The following is an 18,275-nucleotide window of genomic DNA, read 5'->3' on the forward strand; positions in this document are numbered from 1 at the left end:
AGAAGAGCGGGGCTTACTCTCTCATCTTGCCAAACGGAAATACTTGCAGGAGCAAAAGGCTAACAAAAGATGTTTTAAGTCTGCACGCAGCCACTACGTAATGAGGTTTTTAATTCTGACGCGTTTTTGAGGTTCCTCTATTGTCTTCTGTGATTGCCGGGGTGTATTATTAAGCTGGTATTTTCGTTTGGTTATATGTCCCGCCTCGCGGCGTTCTCGCGACTACGGAAATTTGAAAGGAAACGCCTGCAGCCTCCATAAGCTCTCTTATACGAGCCGAAATTTCATTACTGTTGTGACATCGAGCGACAGATGGTGAATTTAATCGCACACGCGAGAAAATGCGAGCAATTCAATCATTTTGATACCGGAGTTGCTCCCCTATACCTCCCAACTGAAGAGAACATAGTAAAACTGACCCTTCGATATGGCATGTGTTCTGTGTCATAAATAAACGGTACTATCATACTCTGAGTAACACTAAATAGTTAATGCTACGCTAAAGTACATGCACAAGAAACAATTTTACTGCATCACTGATCTCCACATGACACGAACATAACATTAATATATCTGTACAACCCAAAAATGGGGGGGGGGGGGGACATTTATACTATGCTTCGACTAAAAATAGTAAGAAGTGACATGCCCTTTTCTACTTTGCCATATTCTTAAATGACGTCTTTCGAAACATACAATGAAAGCATTAGAATTGTCTTACAGGTGATTTTAAATACTGGTTCTCTAAATGTATGCAACAGTGTTACTGGTTCCCCAAATTTATGCGACAACTTTGTCTCTCTACTTACGATTTTGGTAGTGATCAGACGGGATCGTTTACAGTGTTCACAGCATGTCATGCATTTTTGCAACTCTTGCTCCAGGAAAACTCGATGAGGAACCGAAGCACAAAATTGTCCTATGTATGTAGCGAAGTCTACATCGCCCAGAAGCTTGCAACATATTTATAATCGAGATGATTCGAGAGTGGAACAAGATCAGCTATATCTCGATCTCCAAAGACCTGCCAATAAATAGCACACTGAGTTCCTTCCCTACAATACGCTTAAATCTAGGAAACCTATCTGGAACCACATTCCACCCACCTGTCTTGTAAGAACAATGGAGATCAGAGAGGGCACCCTTTCAGAACCGCAACTACACGGCCTACATAGATCCAACCAAACCACTTACAGGAACGCATTTTCCTCGGAAATCATGGAGCCCCCTTAACAGAATCAGAACGGGGCATGCCAGAACGAAAGCTATACTCTGTAAGTGGAAAATATCTCAAAATCCTCAATGTGACCGTGACGCTCACAGGAAATTCCAACGGACTTGGGACGATCTAACAGCAACAACTGAAGTAACTGAATTGCTGAACTCACTGAACATCGCACTGTAGCAGACACACCCGAAAAATGAAGTGCTATGTAAAAACGAGATTTTAATTAATGTTTACATAGTGTAACCACCATTAAACTTTTAGAATCTTTCAGATTTTGTTTATAATGCATGTCCTTTTTGCCAATGCTGTATAACTTTTAGTACATAAATGTTTTATATTTGACTATATGAAATTGATTACCTCTACAGAAGCCACATGATAAATAAAATTGAATACTATGTTACTTTTCTCTCATATCTATGAACATCGTCTAGCATGCATACTGTTCATATATATCGCTTGAAGGCAACTGCAAATTACATAAAGCACTTTGAATAGTTCTTGAGAAATAATTCTTCGCATACCACACAGGATGCCTACACACAGTAAGTTTCGATCGGCTAGAAAAAAAAAAAATGTCACCCAGTAAGCTCTTCACATCTACTTGAAGAATGCATGTGAAAATCTGAAGATTCCTCAGCACAAGGAAGAGAGGCACATCACTACACGCAGTTTTGATTTCGATTAAGTTCGATTACTGCCTTGAATGACACGAATAGGACTCAACGACGAGTAATTTCATATACCAGTCACACCTCCGTGAAACAGCCTATTTAGAACAAATACCAGAAGCAATTTCGATAGAGAAATATATACAAATCCGACGCCTGAGTGATAAATGTGTCATTAAATTGCTCCGGAGTGGTGTAGCAGTAAACGACCATCTCGTGGAAGTTGCGGTAGGTCAGAAAAGCCACCGTTAGTTGCCAGCCGGAGGGTGCCGAAATAATTTGGCCTAGCGACAAGAACGTCTTTTTAATTCATTTTCCTATTCCTGACTCTCGACAAAGAGAAGGGCAAAAATAATTCCCAGCGACATTTCGAAATTGCGGTTAATTTCTGTGCGAGCCTGAGATTCTGGGCGCCGAGCGCACTACATGTTCCGGACGGCGCACAGTGTTCCGTCCTACATCTTACGGCAGTCATCCAATTACATATACCATCTTTTGTTCGAAAAACAGCTGCCACCTTTCCCTCACACGTCAGGACTGCGCCTACCTTGGAATACTGCCACGTCGAAATCGAGGTGAACTAGGATGAGGCCGCGACCTATTCAATTGCCAGGAGACAGAATTTAATGTATCCTAGTCGGAGTAAACACGACGATGTGAATTATGTTGGACCTTAAAAGGGGTTACTGAATGCTTGCGCTCGGTGTATGTACAGCGAAAGACGTCTGCTACAACGTCACAGTCCGGGTACAACTCAAAGAATCAATCGAATGGGTACATTTTCTAGTTACCATTTTTTGAGTATAAATAACCTCAGAGGTTCAGTAAGGTAGCGCCCGTCTAGCAGCTCGCTGCGAGGAGTAACACGACTCACAAACGGTGGACACCCCAACAGCTTCTTGCCCGGAATTTAGCAGGCGTGCTTTCCTGTTATTTTCCTTAAAATCGAATGAGAAATGCAACGACGAAGTTTCCGAGAAGGTCTGCTAAGGAATCTTGATCCCGCCAACTTTCACGATCCCAAGCAGAATGTGTAGTTACATGCCTTAGGTGTTACCCAGGGAAAATAAACGATCGGAAACGTGACGCGCACTGCTGGTTTCGACATCCGCTTCGAAGGAATTCTGAATATCAGCGAAACGTTGTATGTGATTTGACTCTTTCCAGGATTCTTGTGAGCGGCCCTGAAACTTTCTACTTGGCGTGGCTTTCCGATCAAAATGGACACGTCACTGAAACTTCGACAGCATTATTAATTACTTCGTGATAAACTAATGACGGGACTCAGAATGAGTCGGAATCAGATACAGCTTGCCCAAACAGATTTTTATTCTGAAAAAATTAAATACATGCAACGCATCGAATTCCAACGAAACTTCAAAGCTTTCTATCCAGTGGCACTTACATTGACTGAGATAGATCATTGTCTTCCAGTTTTCTGTGTACTACACTGTCAGTTTCATCGCTGAGACGTCGGTACACTTCCTAGCAGTACTGATGAGAAATGAATTTCAATACTGCTGAAAGTAGACTGAATCGCCTTGTTATTTTTTAACGGTTATAACTATCAGCATAAGAAGGGCTGCACATTTTCCATGATTAGAAGGCAATAACGAATGAATGATGTAGGGTTGGAGACGGAGTTTAGTAATTTCATAGGCATCCTGCAAACTAAAATACCTGTAATTGTTTTCGCAGAACAACTTGTGACTTTGATAAGTACTGATACAAGGCATTCCTGGAATAAGCATATAATGTGTCAATAACATTTTTATTATTGTGGCACTCGAAATGAATATATGAAACATTACAGTGCATTAAAGTGTTCCCTGTGAGGCGTACCAGAACAAATATCCGAATTGTTCGACAGTGTGCACGATCATCATAGTCACCAAAATGAAGAAATAACACGATAGAATGTAAATGTAATATGGTTCCATGTAGTAAAATGATAACAGAAATTTAGTAATATATATTTGAAACGTGGAGTGGTGAGAAAACCTGATCAGTGTTTGAAAAGTGACGGTAGATCTGCACTGAAAACACTTAAAATTTAGTTTGATTCTGTCTCTTTGGCACGCATCTTGTACTACACGGTGAAATATCAACACTCTTGCATGTAGAGCGGTAACAAATGTGTGAACTCACAAACATAACATACACATAACGTTGGTCCTCGCAATGTAATGAGTACTGTAAAATGAGATTAAAGATCTCAAATCAAATGAGCGTATGGTATCATTGGGCGAGAAACCCCATCCGAGGAAGTTCGGCCGTCAAGTGAAAGTCTTATTTCAGTCCACTCCACATTGGGCGACGTGCGCGCCCGTAATGAGAATGAAATGATGATGAGGACAACCCAACACCCAGTCCCCGAGCGGAGAAAATCTCCAACCCGGCCGGGAATCGAAACCGGGCCCGCTTGCAGGGGAGGCGAGCACGTTACCACCCAGCTAAGCAGGCGGACTAAAGATCTCAGAAAGTGATTTAATGATCTTTAAGAATCGAATTTGGGTTTGAATTCGTTGGCAAGGGTTATTTCAGGTCTGAAAACGTGCAGTCTGAGATATCACTACTGAAGAAACAGAATTTCTTAATTGCTTAAAGGAAGCGAGATCGGAGTTTAACGTCTCCTCGTCAGACTGATCACTACCTCACCCGGACGACGAGGAAAGAAATCGGGTGTGGCCTTTTTGAAAGAGCCATCTGTTATATCCTAGCCAGTAATGCCACCCGAGCCCGCTGCCAAAAGGTTGGCAGCATCAAAGTCCGGACACCGTCCGCATAAGCAGCGCCAGCGAGACAGGAAACCATCTCAGTTTTCGTTTACGGTGTTTGAATCCGTATTGACTGGTAAACTATTAAGGCATAAGCTAGAACGTTTCTCGCTCCGTGGATAGCTTATTCGAAAGAGCAACGTAGCGTTTTCGCGTAGCTATTAGTTGCCACGAATAACTGTAACAGTTTATTTCTAAGTTTCGTTTAACGGGCTTTTTAGGGTGAGAAAAGTTGAAGTTTAGTCTGGGGAGAAGGAAGGTAATCTTTGCAGAGAGCTCAGCTGCTGGGCGAGCGCAGCAGGAAATACGTCAGGGCGTAATGCTTGTCGGCGGCCGCACAGCTGTGCGCCCGCTTGGGCTTGCACGTGTTTGAGAAATTGATGCAACGTTGCAGGCGCTCACGTCCCCCGTTTCCGGTCCATTCTGGCCGGGCCCCCGTATAACACACTTAATAAAATAAAGAGCCCGATTTGAACGACACGGTCGAGATTCCCACGCTGCGGCCGCCCGGAGGCGCACCCGAAACGCACCGACTGCGCGGCCCGCCAATAAAAATTAAAAAAGTCCCACTGATACTGTGCGCGATAATAAAAAGAGTATCCTTTATTGGAAGCAATTGCTGTTGAAAAGCTGATGCTTGGAGACTGGAGCAGCCTGGAGGGGGAGGGTCATTACTTTAAATTTACAGCAAGAGAAGGGAAGAGGGCCTCCACGGCTCCACGTCGCTGCTGCTGCCGCTTCTGCTTTTCTCTCGTCTTTCTCCCGCCGGCCGACCACTCACGTGCCGTGCAAATTTAATAGCTCGCTGAGAAAAGTGCACCACCGAGGGCACGAATTTACCAAAAAACAAATCCACTACTGTGGATTAGTTTCGACACGAGAAATATCGTTTCCGAACAAGATTCGGAAACATCGTATCGCACCTTACCTTGAGTCACGGTTACTGTAACACACAACGATATCAAACACATTTCCTTTGGCTGTTCGAATCGTTATATCGACGTGGAATGCTTTTGGTGACTTCTGTGAATTTCTGATACGCACATTTCCTTTGGCTGTTCGAATCGTTATAATAGTACACATCCTCTATCGACGTGGAATGCTTTTGGTGACTTCTGTGAATTTCTGATATGCCTAAAAGACTTTCTAAACACTAGTCTGTAATTGTGTAGGAAACTTTATAATTTAATGTTACAGTTTATTTCCACGTGTTTTAATTCTACGTACGTATATTAGTGGCAGAGCGAGTCAGATTCCAAATAAATACACACGGGGTGTAAAAAAACTACGTACACAAAAATTTAATATGTTTAGAGGAGACACAAAAACAGTTTTTTGTATGAGAAAAATGTCAGAGGAGTTCAGTTTCCCCGCTACGAGTGTGCGAAGGGTTTGACGCTAGTCATGTTCAGAAACAGTCTTAAAACTGCCTATCGTGAATATTGTTTTAGATACATTGTTGAATATGTTGTCTGTTTACATTATGGCACAACTGGCATCTGCGCGGTAATGATTGTGTAAAGCGCTCCAACCAACCAGGCGTTTCATGAGTAATGGCTCACATTCAGTCAAACCAGCAATCACTTCGTCTGGAGTGCCTATCGGCGTCTCGTAACCAAACGCTTCAACTTCCGCCACAAAAGGAAATCCACAAACTGTCAGAAAGAGCTCTAAAACAATAGTCACCACACGGCATCTGAACATCACTAGCGACAAAACCTTCATGTACACTAGCGGAGAAATGGGGCACTTCTGACAATTTTGACACATTAAAAAAGAGTGTTTCCGTTTATCTCCTATGAACACACTGAAGTTCTGTTTATGTTTTTTTTTACACCATATGTAAGAAAATCAATTTTATGTCGAGTGTGTGCCATATATGTACGTGGACATTACTCAGTTCTCCCTCATCCGCGCCGGCCGGTGTGGCCGTGCGGTTCTAGGCGCTGCAGTCTGGAACCGCGTGACCGCTACGGTCGCAGGTTCGAATCCTGCCTCGGGCATGGATGTGTGTGATGTCCTTAGGTTAGTTAGGTTTAAGCAGTTCTAAGTTCTAGGGGACTGATGACCACAGACGTTAAGTCCCATAGTGCTCAGAGCTATTTGAACCCTCATCCGCTATGATATCTTCAAGTGATGAATACTCAAGCCATTACTTCCAAACAGATCTCCTTTTTTCGTCTCCGAATCTTTGATGGGCATTTCGAACTTAAATAGATCGCTGATTGCTTAAGGAATTCAGTATTTTTTCTGACTTGTTGAGCAGTGATACCTCTGGCCAGGTATGAAGAAAAAAATCTTCAGCTTTCGTTTTACAACGATATTTACTTTCTTATTGGGAAGACTGGCCGTAGATTGATAACAAGTGAATTTGCAGACGACTGTTACGGGGCTATGCTATCTCATACGGAGACATATAGATAATCATTTTTCCGTCGCTCTATTTGCGAGTGGAAAAGAAAAGGAAATGACTAGTAGTGATACAGGGTACCCTCCGCCACGCACCGTACGGTGGCTTGCGGAGTCTCTATGTAGATGTGAATTTAGATGTTTACGGTTCTGTTACAATTATTTCAAGATAAATTTTGTTTACACCTTCTCATACTAGAAAATATGTTTTTCGCTCACATCTGCCGACCTCAGCTCGGATGTCCCTTCCATGACAACCGTAATTTTAGGCACCCTTATGAATGTTGTGAAGTTGTGACTGAAGATGAATGACGATAGGCAAACTTTCCGAATGTCCCAAAATATTCTCGTGAACCACATATAACTGACGAAAGTACTGCGTTTACATCAGTATAATTCAGTGTCTTATCGTCGTTGAAGTGACTGGCGCACTATGTTCAAGAAAGAAATGAATGCTCCTCTTGCAGGTAAGCGAATACGGAAATGCCGTAACACATCTCTTATTAAGCTTTGTCCAACGTGTTCTACAGGAATACAGTTTTTCGTATATGAGAAAACGCCGTTAGTTATAGCAGTATTATTCACTAACGTTACAACCATTTCTAAACCGAGACTTGCTGCTATTAAACGACTAAATTGAAGCTGTTGAGAACTTGAGAGCCTTCATGTTGTTCGTTAGTAAATGTCCTTTTCAGACGAACCATTCCACTACTTGCCTACATGAGTTAGAGAAACCCCAAAAAACCAAAATCTGGAAGGCCGGACGTAAATTTAAAACCTGTTCCTCTAGAATGCTGGTGACCAGTTTTAAATTACTAGGCCGCCTCACACAGTATGTTACAGTATCTCTTCAAAGTAAACGTTGATATGAACACCACAATGTTTTACTAGGCGTTATTCTGTTGGGGACGATACATAATTTCTTCCTCTGACATGTGAAACAGATTCACTCAGGCAGTTACAAGAGTGATCCAAAGCACAATGTTTTTCACAGAATCACTCGACAAATTTCGAAGAAATGTTATTTCAAGTCTTGTTGATGCATTCTTGTTGGAACTGATTCTGCAAATTTCATCATCACAATGCAAGCAGTTTAGTTTCTTGGTTAACATAACGTGGGACGATTTTGCTTAGTGTGAAGTAGCTGCTTCTCCATGAAAGCGAGCGGCAAAGCAGTCATCGGAAAATAGTTGAAAAGAGCCTGGTGGTGGTTTCTAGGAAGGCCTTTTGTAATAACGAGTGTATGGAAAGCTGGCCGATACCAATCTGCGCACAGAGCATGCTTTCCCTAACCGCAACAGCAGAATTGCACCGTCAACGCATTACAGGCACTGAACTCAAGATTTACACAGGTAAGTCATCTAAGTTTTGTCCTTAGATAAGTATTTTGCTAAGCGATGTTCTGTTTTCTCCTATGGATGCGATTCCAAAGACAATGTTCATTTGATTAATTCGAAAGAGACCACGTGTGTAGAGAGCCATCCACCTCTTTTTTCACCAGTTTTGTACGCAGTTGTACGCCATAACCTACTAACACATGTAACCTAGTAACACAATCATTCACCGCAGAAATCATGGAAAATTAGGGAGTTCCGGTATTCTGGAGTTATAAGCAGAAAGAAAAACACCAAATCAAGGCGATAACGATACGGAAGGTTTCAACAGAATGCACAATACCTACCGGGTATTTATGCCGATTCAAAAATGAAATTATTTCCAGGAATATCAGTCTCTTTCATACAAGTCTGCGTATTGGATAGAGATAAACCGAGGAAGTGGCGGTGGGGGAGGGAGGCGTTGAGCTAGTACTAAAGTTGCTGCTGTTATCAAATTTCTTAGCCCGACCACGGTGTGCGGTGAGCTGGCTGAGACAATACTGACTCTCAAAAGCACTGTTTATTCTGTGTCATAAACACATTGCGATACAGTCTCGGATCGATTCAATAATATAAGATAAAGACTCGTCGAAAGTATTAGAGAGGCAGCGTCCAATTAACTGGTTCCCACTTTCCATCTGTCAGAAACGCTCTGCCACGCGCGATGTTATACTCTTTCTGACATCTCGTAAAATCTCTCAGCAGAATTGGACTGGCGCTGAACTACTAGCCACTGACGAGCTTATGTCACCTACCGTATTGGTCGAGGCTGCTTCTCGCCTCCAGATTTCTGTCGATATCTACTGCTACTTTCAACGTGCTGGATAGCACTGATAGTGAATTTTCGAATACTTTTATTTTTCCGTATTCTGTTTAAAAAAAGGGGGCTACAGGAAAACTTGCACACATGTCAACATTATCTTAGGGCCATTTTTTTCCTAAGATCACTGTAAATACGACGTACTTGAGATTAAGTTTGTTCAGTGACAGATAAGAAAGTTTAAGGCATCTAACCCCGACGTTGCTTTGGAGCAAAGTTCCCACAAATGTCTTATGAAAATTGTGCGTATGAGAGAAAGTACCCACGATCAGTTTTACAATGCGAAAGTCTTCGTTTATTTCTCTGTCTCAGTGAAACCAGGATGGTTGTAAATGAAAACAATCTGCCTCAGAGAACTCGGAAAATGTAAACTAAAAACACACTGGTGTTTATTGGTATTCCAGCTTCTTCAAATACATGAGTCATTGGAAAGAAACTTATTATGAAGAATACTGTTTACGGAAAGTATACGTAATTTTCAACTCTACGTACAGACTTTGTAGTGAGAAAACTACTACGCGATGAAGTTTCCACGAGTGGCAAATATTAGTTCCATTCCGGTTGCACCAACGTAAAAAAAAATCTGCATCATGTGCTACTGAAAGGACTCACACTTCTTTCTTTCTTCTCATTGTTATCTACATTAAAACTATCCTCTGGGAAATTAGATGCGACCGTGGAAATCTATTGTGTAAACCATGTAAAATGTGGTTATTATATTTTAAGATTCACAATTAGAAAATTCAGTCTCAGTCTTAGGGATCTTCGAATTAATAAGAACTGACTAATTCTCATTCTCAGCTCCGCAGAAGGATATTGAACACCAGTGGCTGACCATTGCCACAGATAGTCATTCTCATCAAAATCTGTAGAAATACACCGACGGAAAAAAACCACAACACCAAAAAGGAGATGTGCGACGAAAACGAAAGTTCGTGCGCGTGTTTGTATACCTGAAAGATGATATCCATTCAAACTTCGCGCCAGTCCCATAACAGTGGCGCTAGTAGCATCACTATGAGGATGCAAATCAGGTTTGCTTTAAATACGCACTGTAACGCTCGTGAGCGATAGATACCTGTCAGACTAGACGTGGCGATCCGATGTTAGACAAGAATGCCTTTAAGGCGACAAAGATGATATTATCAACACCTCACTGAGTTTGAACGAGGTCGTGCAACTGGGCTATGAGAAGCTATACGTTCCTTCTGCGACATTGCAGAAAGGCTTGGAAGGAAAGTAGCCACTGTACTGGCAGCGGTGGTCACGAGAATATACGATCGCAAGAAGACCGAGCTCCGAACGGCCACGTGGCACTACAGAAAGGGAAGACCACTGTGTCGCATCGTACTGCGTCTACAGGAGTAGAAGTCGGCACCACAGTGACACAACGAACTGTTACAAACCGGTTACTTCAATGACAGCGCCGAGCCAGACGCGCTGTAGCGCGCATTCCACTGACCGAAAACCACCACCATTTGCGACTTCAGTCAGGCGAGAGCTAATTGGAGGGAACGGTGGAAGTTTGTTGCTTCCTGATGAACGCTAGTTCCGCCTCGTTGCCAGAGACTGCAGTGTGTTGGTTAGGACACCAGTTGCGGACCTGCACCCAAACTGTCTGTGTACTTGGCACACTAGACCTGCTCCAGTAGTTTTGGTCCGGGGTGTGATTTAGTTGACAGCAGGAGCACTCCCGTGGTTATCGCACGCAACCGAACTGTAAATTTTACGTCAGTCTGGTGACTCGACCTGTTGTGTTGCCATTCACGAACACAATTCGAAGAGTGTTTTCCAGCACGATAATGCTCGCCCACATACCGCTGATGTAACCCACTGTGCTCCAAAGAGTGTCGACATGTTGCCTTGGCCTGCTCGATCATCAGATCTGTCTCCAGTCGAGCATGTATGAGACATCATCGGACGACAACTCCAGCGTCATCCACAAACAGCATGAACTGTCCCTGTATTGACCGACCAGGTGCAACATGTATGGAACTCCATCCCACAAACTTACATCCGGCACCTGTACAACACAATGCATGCACGTTTCCATTAAAAGTTACACCGCTTATTAATGTACCAGCATTTCAACATTTACGATGGCTTATCTCGCGCTTAAATTAACCTGCGATCTTGCAACATTAATCACTTAAATATATTACCTAAACAAATATATTCCCAAAATTTCATTTCTCTACGTTAATTATTTTTTGCGTGCGATTTTACCGTCAGTGTATAAAAAAAAGCTACATTCTGATTCATAGCTAAAATCTCGTTTTTCTTGTACAGGAATGTAATAGCGAGCTTTTGGCAGGTCGGTAAAATTCGAGACGACGTTCTTTATGGCGCCCGGCAGAGCAGTCTGCGGGTACCGAGTTAGACACAGGTTTAGCAATCGGCATATCGGGTGGACGTGGAAAGCACAGGTAGCGTTACTTACCGTTCTTGGGCGAGTGGTCCATGAGAACGTAGGGCGAGGGCGGCGTGCCGCTGGGGTGAGGGACGACGGCCGCCGCCGCTGCCGCCGCCGCAGCCGCCGCCGCCTTCTGCTGGTCCTGCATCGCCGCCAGCGTCAGGATGGTCGCCATGTCCTGAGGCAGCATCACCTGCCGACACGTCGTCCTCACACTTAATAACTCATCTCATCGTATCTACTTACTTTGCAGTGTTCGCTTATCACATAATGCCGTTTCTATTCGATATCTTTTTTTTTTTTTTTTTTTTTTTAAATAAGAGAAGGTATCTGCAAACCAAAAGTTGGACTGAATACTTCAGTAACTTACTACACATACACTATCTAATCAAAAATAGCCGGACATCCCTATCTAATGCGAAATTGACACTACATGTGACGAGGGACGGACCCGCCGCTATGAAAGGAGAAGGGGAATATTGTGTTGCCAGTAGGCATGCAGTAACAGCAGAGTGGTTCGGCCAGGAGAGCTCACTGACTCCTAGCTTATTCTTGACACAGGATGTCACCTAGGTAACAAATCCATCAGGGGCATTTCAATCCTTCTAAAGCTGCCCAAGTCGACTACTGGTGGTCTAATTGTGAAGAGGAAAAGCGAAGAAACAACCTCAGCTAAATCAAGACCAGGAAGATATCGTGTACTAACGGATAGGGACCGTTGAGGATTGCGGAAAGGAAACAACAACGTGAAATCAACGGAAGGAATCACTCCTGAATTACCAAGTATTACCAGCGACGCCACTAGACAGCGAATGACTGGAAACGAGTTATTTCCAGTTATGAATCGCGCTACATTCTGTGGCAGTCCGATTAAGGTATTTTGGGTTCGGTTAATATCTGGAGAACAGTGCCTGCCGTCATGCATAGTGCCAACAGTGAAGCACATACGACGTGTTGTTACCGTAACGGGGGTGTTTTTCGTGATTTGGTTGTGATCCCCTTATCGGCCTTAAGAATGTGCTACATAAGGAAGGATATAAACACATATTACAGCAATGTGTGCTGCGTACAATAGAGGAATAGTTCGGAGATTATGATTCTTTATATCAGCATGACAATACAGCCTGTCATATACAGAAGCATCTGTGAGGCAATGGTTTGTGGCAATAACATTGCTGAAATGCATTGGCCTGCCCAGAGTCCTGACCTGAGCCCAATGGAACACCTTTGGGATAAGTTAACGTCGACTTCGCTCCAAGCCCCTGTGTACCCCATCACTGCCCTCTCTGGTTTCGGCTCTTGAGGAAGAATGGGATGCCGTTCTTCCACAAACATTCAAACACGCCACTGAAAGTGTCCCCACGAGAGAGTCATAAAGGCATTAATGTCCACTAATCATTTTTTTTTAAGCAGATAGTGCAGATCTGTTGAAGGTAGTATATACTTGTCTTCCGTCTACCTGGGAGGCGCTTCACCTGGACATCCATTGGGGACCTACAGTTTAGTGTAGAAGTCAAACCACTACGAGGTTTCAATTTTTACACAGAAATGCATTGAAAGAGATGAAAGTAAAAGAAAGTGCCAAAAATGTATTTCAGAGCGGCGATCGAATGCCGAAAATTTTAATTTCTAATCTGGCAGTTACCTATGATGCAACAACATTGACTACTTTCAATGTAGACACTCGCAAAAGAAAATAAATTCCATGATAAGGAAATAGTTAGTGTTGGTGACTTCATAAGCTGATGACTGTGTCGGCTCACTCACTAGAGAAAAGTAAGAACGCACCATCCCCATAAGGGCCTTACTTTGTAGGGCACTAAAGTGTTTCTACTGGGTGAATTAGGTCATCAAATGAGACATTAAAAGTATCAGAGGGCAGCAAAATAACTGATGATATCTAAACAGAGGATATAAAATGCACATTGGCTGTATCAACGGAAGTATTCCTGAAAAATTGGAATTTTGTTAACGTCGAATGTAAATATTATGAAGTCTTTTCTGAACGTATTTGCCAGGAGTGTAGATTTAACGATAAGCAGTTCAGATAAGAAGAGAATAGAAGCTTCTGAGATGTGACGCTACAGAAGAATGCTGAAGATTGGGTGGGTAGATCGCATAGTTAAAGAGTAGTTACTGATGTAGATTGCGGTAGTTACTCATACATGAAAAGGCTTGCACAGGATACACTAGCAAGGAGAGCTGCACCAAACCTGTCTTCAGACTGAAGACCACAACAAGAGCAACAACAACATCTTCAGCTTTGAAATAAAAAATCGTTATATTGCTGAAAGGCTAGGTGCGTGCTCGTGGATATACTAAATCAAGGAATATATTTTTTAACAATTCAAGAGCAGGAATTGGGAAACTTGGGTTTAACACCCCGTCGACGACGATGTTGTTAGTCACGAAGCTCGCACTGATGAAGAAAGGGAAGGAAATCGGCCGTGTCCTTCAAAGCAATTCATCTGGAAGTTGATTTAGGGAAATCAAGGAATAACTTGACTGTGGTTTGTCGGACGAAGATTTGAACCACCGTCGTCCCGAATGCGAATGCTGTGTTTCGATACTTTTTATTCACAATAGCAACTAACTATGGCAGTAAAATAGTATTTACTTCTGTCAATTGTCTACTTCGAAGTACAACATACGCTCATCTTCAGGCAATGCCTGAGAACGCCAATATATAGGCTACTGGCGTGCAAAACTTAAGGACGAAAGTAACTTTCGCATGATGCGTCACTGAGAAGCAACATAGCTAGATGAAACTTGGACCAAACATAGAAATAACTGATACAGTATAGTACAGACGATAGCTGAAAGAAAAACCCAATGAGAGGAACAGAAATAACACTGAAGTCACGGCGATTTACGAAAGGCGGGACATGGTTCTTAATGGGGTGTATGATCACCGCAGACAGCAGTGCTTGCTCTGCGACGTGCTCCCATTTTGGTTATAAGGTTGGTAAGGAGTTCTTGTGGTGGGGCGTTCCATTCCTTCAATTCCCAACGCACCCCATACGTGCTCGATGGGATTTAAGACGGGTGAAGAGGCAGGCCAGTCCATTCGCCGAGTATCGTCTCGTTCCAAGAGCTCCTCCACATTCTCATCCATAAAAATGAAGTCAGAGCCGAACGCACCCCTGAAAACGCACATATGGGAAAGCAGTATAGAGTAACAACAACGTTGGCCGCTAAGTGTACAGTGTTCAAAGAGATGGAGGTCAGAACGCCCATGCAACATTATGCCTCCCCACACTACAACATCTGGACCACCAAAACGATCATGTCAGACTGTGTTCCCGGGTGCATTAAGTGTTCCAACCATTTGAGGGTACGTCCAGAATGCCCCCTCACCCAGCTCTCATTCGAGAGAAGCAAGCAATCCCACTCCTCTTTGGTTCATTTCCTATGCTCTTGCCAGCATCGCAAACGTTGAAGCCAAATTACGGGTGACAACGGAACACAACGTACTGGCCGTCGTGAAAAATGGCGACCCCCACTCAGTCGCCGTGCCACCGTGGACCGTGAGATTGCGTGTCTTCCTGTCCTGTTGAGTGCAGTTGCATTTGCACCAGGTGTTTGACGTAGCCCCCTCCTTGACTGATGCACACTGTAGCGGACATCTGCTGCTATAGTTGATAGTTGTCAAGCATTCCCTCTTCTTCAGAAAGAAGTGCCTGTGGTTTGGAAAGCTCCTCATGCACGTGAAACAGTGCAGTAAGTAGCACCAATCTCCTGGTCTACACTCGTAACATTTGGTCCATCTTCCAGTTTCCCGATGAATCTTCCCCGTGTGAAGTCATCCCGATGATGTCCCCGGGCCATGTAGTAGTGAAGAACACCACCACAGCGCACCGTTAACTGTTCGCTGGCCGGTAATGTCTCTTCCTGTTCCTTCAACTGCCACGTGCTGCGGGGCCAGCCCATTTGGCGCTATAGTCACGCTGACCTCAAGCCATGTGTCGTCTTGCTATCTGTGCACGACTGGGAGACCTCTGAGAACACGTTCCCGCACTTTCATTCATTTCCATTTAATAGTTAATGTGTTACTTTACCTACGTCGTGATGCACTAAACAGGTAATGGGTTGAAGCGCTTTTTCAAGTTCCATTAATGACTGTGTAAGTCAAATGATTGGACTGCAGTTTTTTTTCTCCACGATGAATATATTGTCATAATCCAGATACGAAATAGTATACCAACAGCTTCATTTTCGGCACAACATTGAAAAATACATTTATGAAATGCATAGTTCGTGAGCAACACGAATAAAAGTAGTAAGTGGGAAGTACAGGCAGGAGAAGGGCCTCATGCCACCACTATAACTGAATTCAGTGGCAGCAACAGAGAATAATTGTCATACGGAAAGCCGTTACAATTTTTTCTTGTTATTCAAACGTGCGAGACATTTACAGAATCACAGCTACACATGGCATCCACACAGTTAACTTTGTATTAATTTTTACTGTGCACTATGGGTTTGTTAAGTTCTGAATCAGGTTCTACATCTGAAACTGATGCATACAAAAAATTTAAATTAAAGGCTGTATAGCATCTGCCGGCCGAAGTGGCCGTGCGGTTAAAGGCGCTGCAGTCTGGAACCGCAAGACCGCTACGGTCGCAGGTTCGAATCCTGCCTCGGGCATGGATGTTTGTGATGTCCTTAGGTTAGTTAGGTTTAACTAGTTCTAAGTTCTAGGGGACTAATGACCTCAGCAGTTGAGTCCCATAGTGCTCAGAGCCATTTGAACCATTTTTTTTGTATAGCATCTACGATTAAAATGTCTCCTTGTACCGAAGACAAAACCTGCTTTGAGAATATCAGTTAGCGCGAATTTTCAATAATCTGTAAGCCATTCTGTTTAATTATTCGAAAAACGGCAAATGATGTATTAATTTTGCAAAAAATACATTTATGTAGAATGTTACAAGCGAAATGAATAATCTGTGCGTAAATACCAGCAGAACATTTTCAATGTTCCAAAACCGGTAGCTTCTCGACAAATTTCCAGTCTTACGTACAACGCAATGTAATTTACATGTTTAGTGTAATCGTCAGTTTAAACAATGATTTGGTAGCCCTAGCGTTACCCGTTACAGGAATCTGACTCATCAAAATGCAGGAATATTTTCTTGTACTTCTGCAAATGAAACTTTAGAAGTTCTGCTGCTAGTTTCTCACGATATTTTAACTTTCCTGTCTACAATTTACCGGTAAATTTTAGTGTAAGCGCAGATAAGAAGCTACAACTGAGCAATAAGAAAACGAATATCTCTTCCTCCGCAGCGTTCCACGTAGGTTGTGTGAAGGTCAGCAGCCGTCATCTTCGTTCTCGTTTTCAGATACGGTTAGTTTCGTATCCTATAAGCATTTCGCATTCTTTTCTAACCTTTCTCAGCTATGCGTACGAAAAATTCAAGAAACTCAGCATTACAGAATGGTTTGTAGCCTTAGCGAAGAAAGGATTTCTGGCTGATAACAAAGTGGGTGTCGAGGGGTTCCCTCGTGTGGAAAGTAACAAATGAAGGGTGGCAGGCGCACTTTCACAACAGAAATGTAAAGGAAAGAGACGGAAGCAGGTGACAGGGCCCGGGGTGTAAGTTGCACAAAATTGTAGACGCGGCCCCGGCCGGGCCGGGACGCGCGGCGGCGCTGCGCACTTGGGCCCACGAGGGCCGAGGACAGCTGTTGTTGAAGGACGGGATCCTTGCTCGACAAAAGGGAAGAACCCGTTTAATGAGATCCGGGGTCCTGCGCGGAATGAGGGGGAAACTCAACCCCTGCTGCACACGCACGGTCTTGCGCTCGTCCCCTCTCGCCATATTTCACTCTCAGTTTTTGCCGTATTTCTGCGAAGAAAAAAGCACGCCGTATTGCTGCGAAGGAGAAGACGTACGAACGTTTTCTCATACTACGCGCGTATTGCTTGTAATTTTTGTAATTACGATTGTGAATTGCGCTGTTATGGGCGTAATGACACTGTTCCGACATACGAAACAACACATATTCACACAGATTTTCTAAACTGACGTCCAATCCACTGTAGCTTGACATCATAGAATGGAGGCATTCCAGAACATCCAGCCACAAAAGTTTTATAAGAACAGAAATTGACAACAAAATCCATTTCTGTTCTTGTGAGCGACTTTGTTTTTTTTGAAAGTGGGTTTACCCACTCATGCGCGCATACCTACCATGTTTACAATGCGACCCGAGATTTTTGAGACGAGATCAGGAACATTCTTTTTTAATTTTTTTCACTTTAAATCGTGTCCATTATGCCTTTCTCTGGAGAAATTTGGCGAAATTTGAACCTGTATTTACTATTGGAGAATTCCATTGTATCATCATTCGTGTTAGCTAATAGTAGTACGATGGTCCAAATAGGTAGAATAAGATTAGCTTGGAGATTCTTTGTTTAGATTCTTATTATAGCGCCATGATGCCAAAAGCACGTCACACGCACATGACAGATTTACCTCATGTTTAAAGAAGCTGTCGTTCCTCGCATAATGAGTGGGTTTGCTTCTGCTTTCTTTTCCTCCATCCATCTATGATGTCCTTAACATCGATGGCAC

The 18,275-nt window shown here is 43.2% G+C and overlaps 1 protein-coding gene across 1 annotated transcript in view; it reads right to left on the reverse strand.

Moving 5' to 3' along the window:
• Positions 1-18,275, reverse strand: part of LOC126248883 (zinc finger protein castor homolog 1) — a 111,368-nt gene that overhangs the window by 66,632 nt on the left and 26,461 nt on the right. Inside the window, exon 2 of the mRNA XM_049950342.1 lies at positions 11,722-11,887. Coding sequence (XP_049806299.1) covers positions 11,722-11,884 — 163 coding nt within the window. The 5' untranslated portion in view covers positions 11,885-11,887. The remainder of the gene's footprint in view (positions 1-11,721; positions 11,888-18,275) is intronic.

Source organism: Schistocerca nitens, chromosome 3 (genome assembly GCF_023898315.1).
Source record: "Schistocerca nitens isolate TAMUIC-IGC-003100 chromosome 3, iqSchNite1.1, whole genome shotgun sequence".
In the NCBI taxonomy this organism is placed as follows: domain Eukaryota; kingdom Metazoa; phylum Arthropoda; class Insecta; order Orthoptera; family Acrididae; genus Schistocerca; species Schistocerca nitens.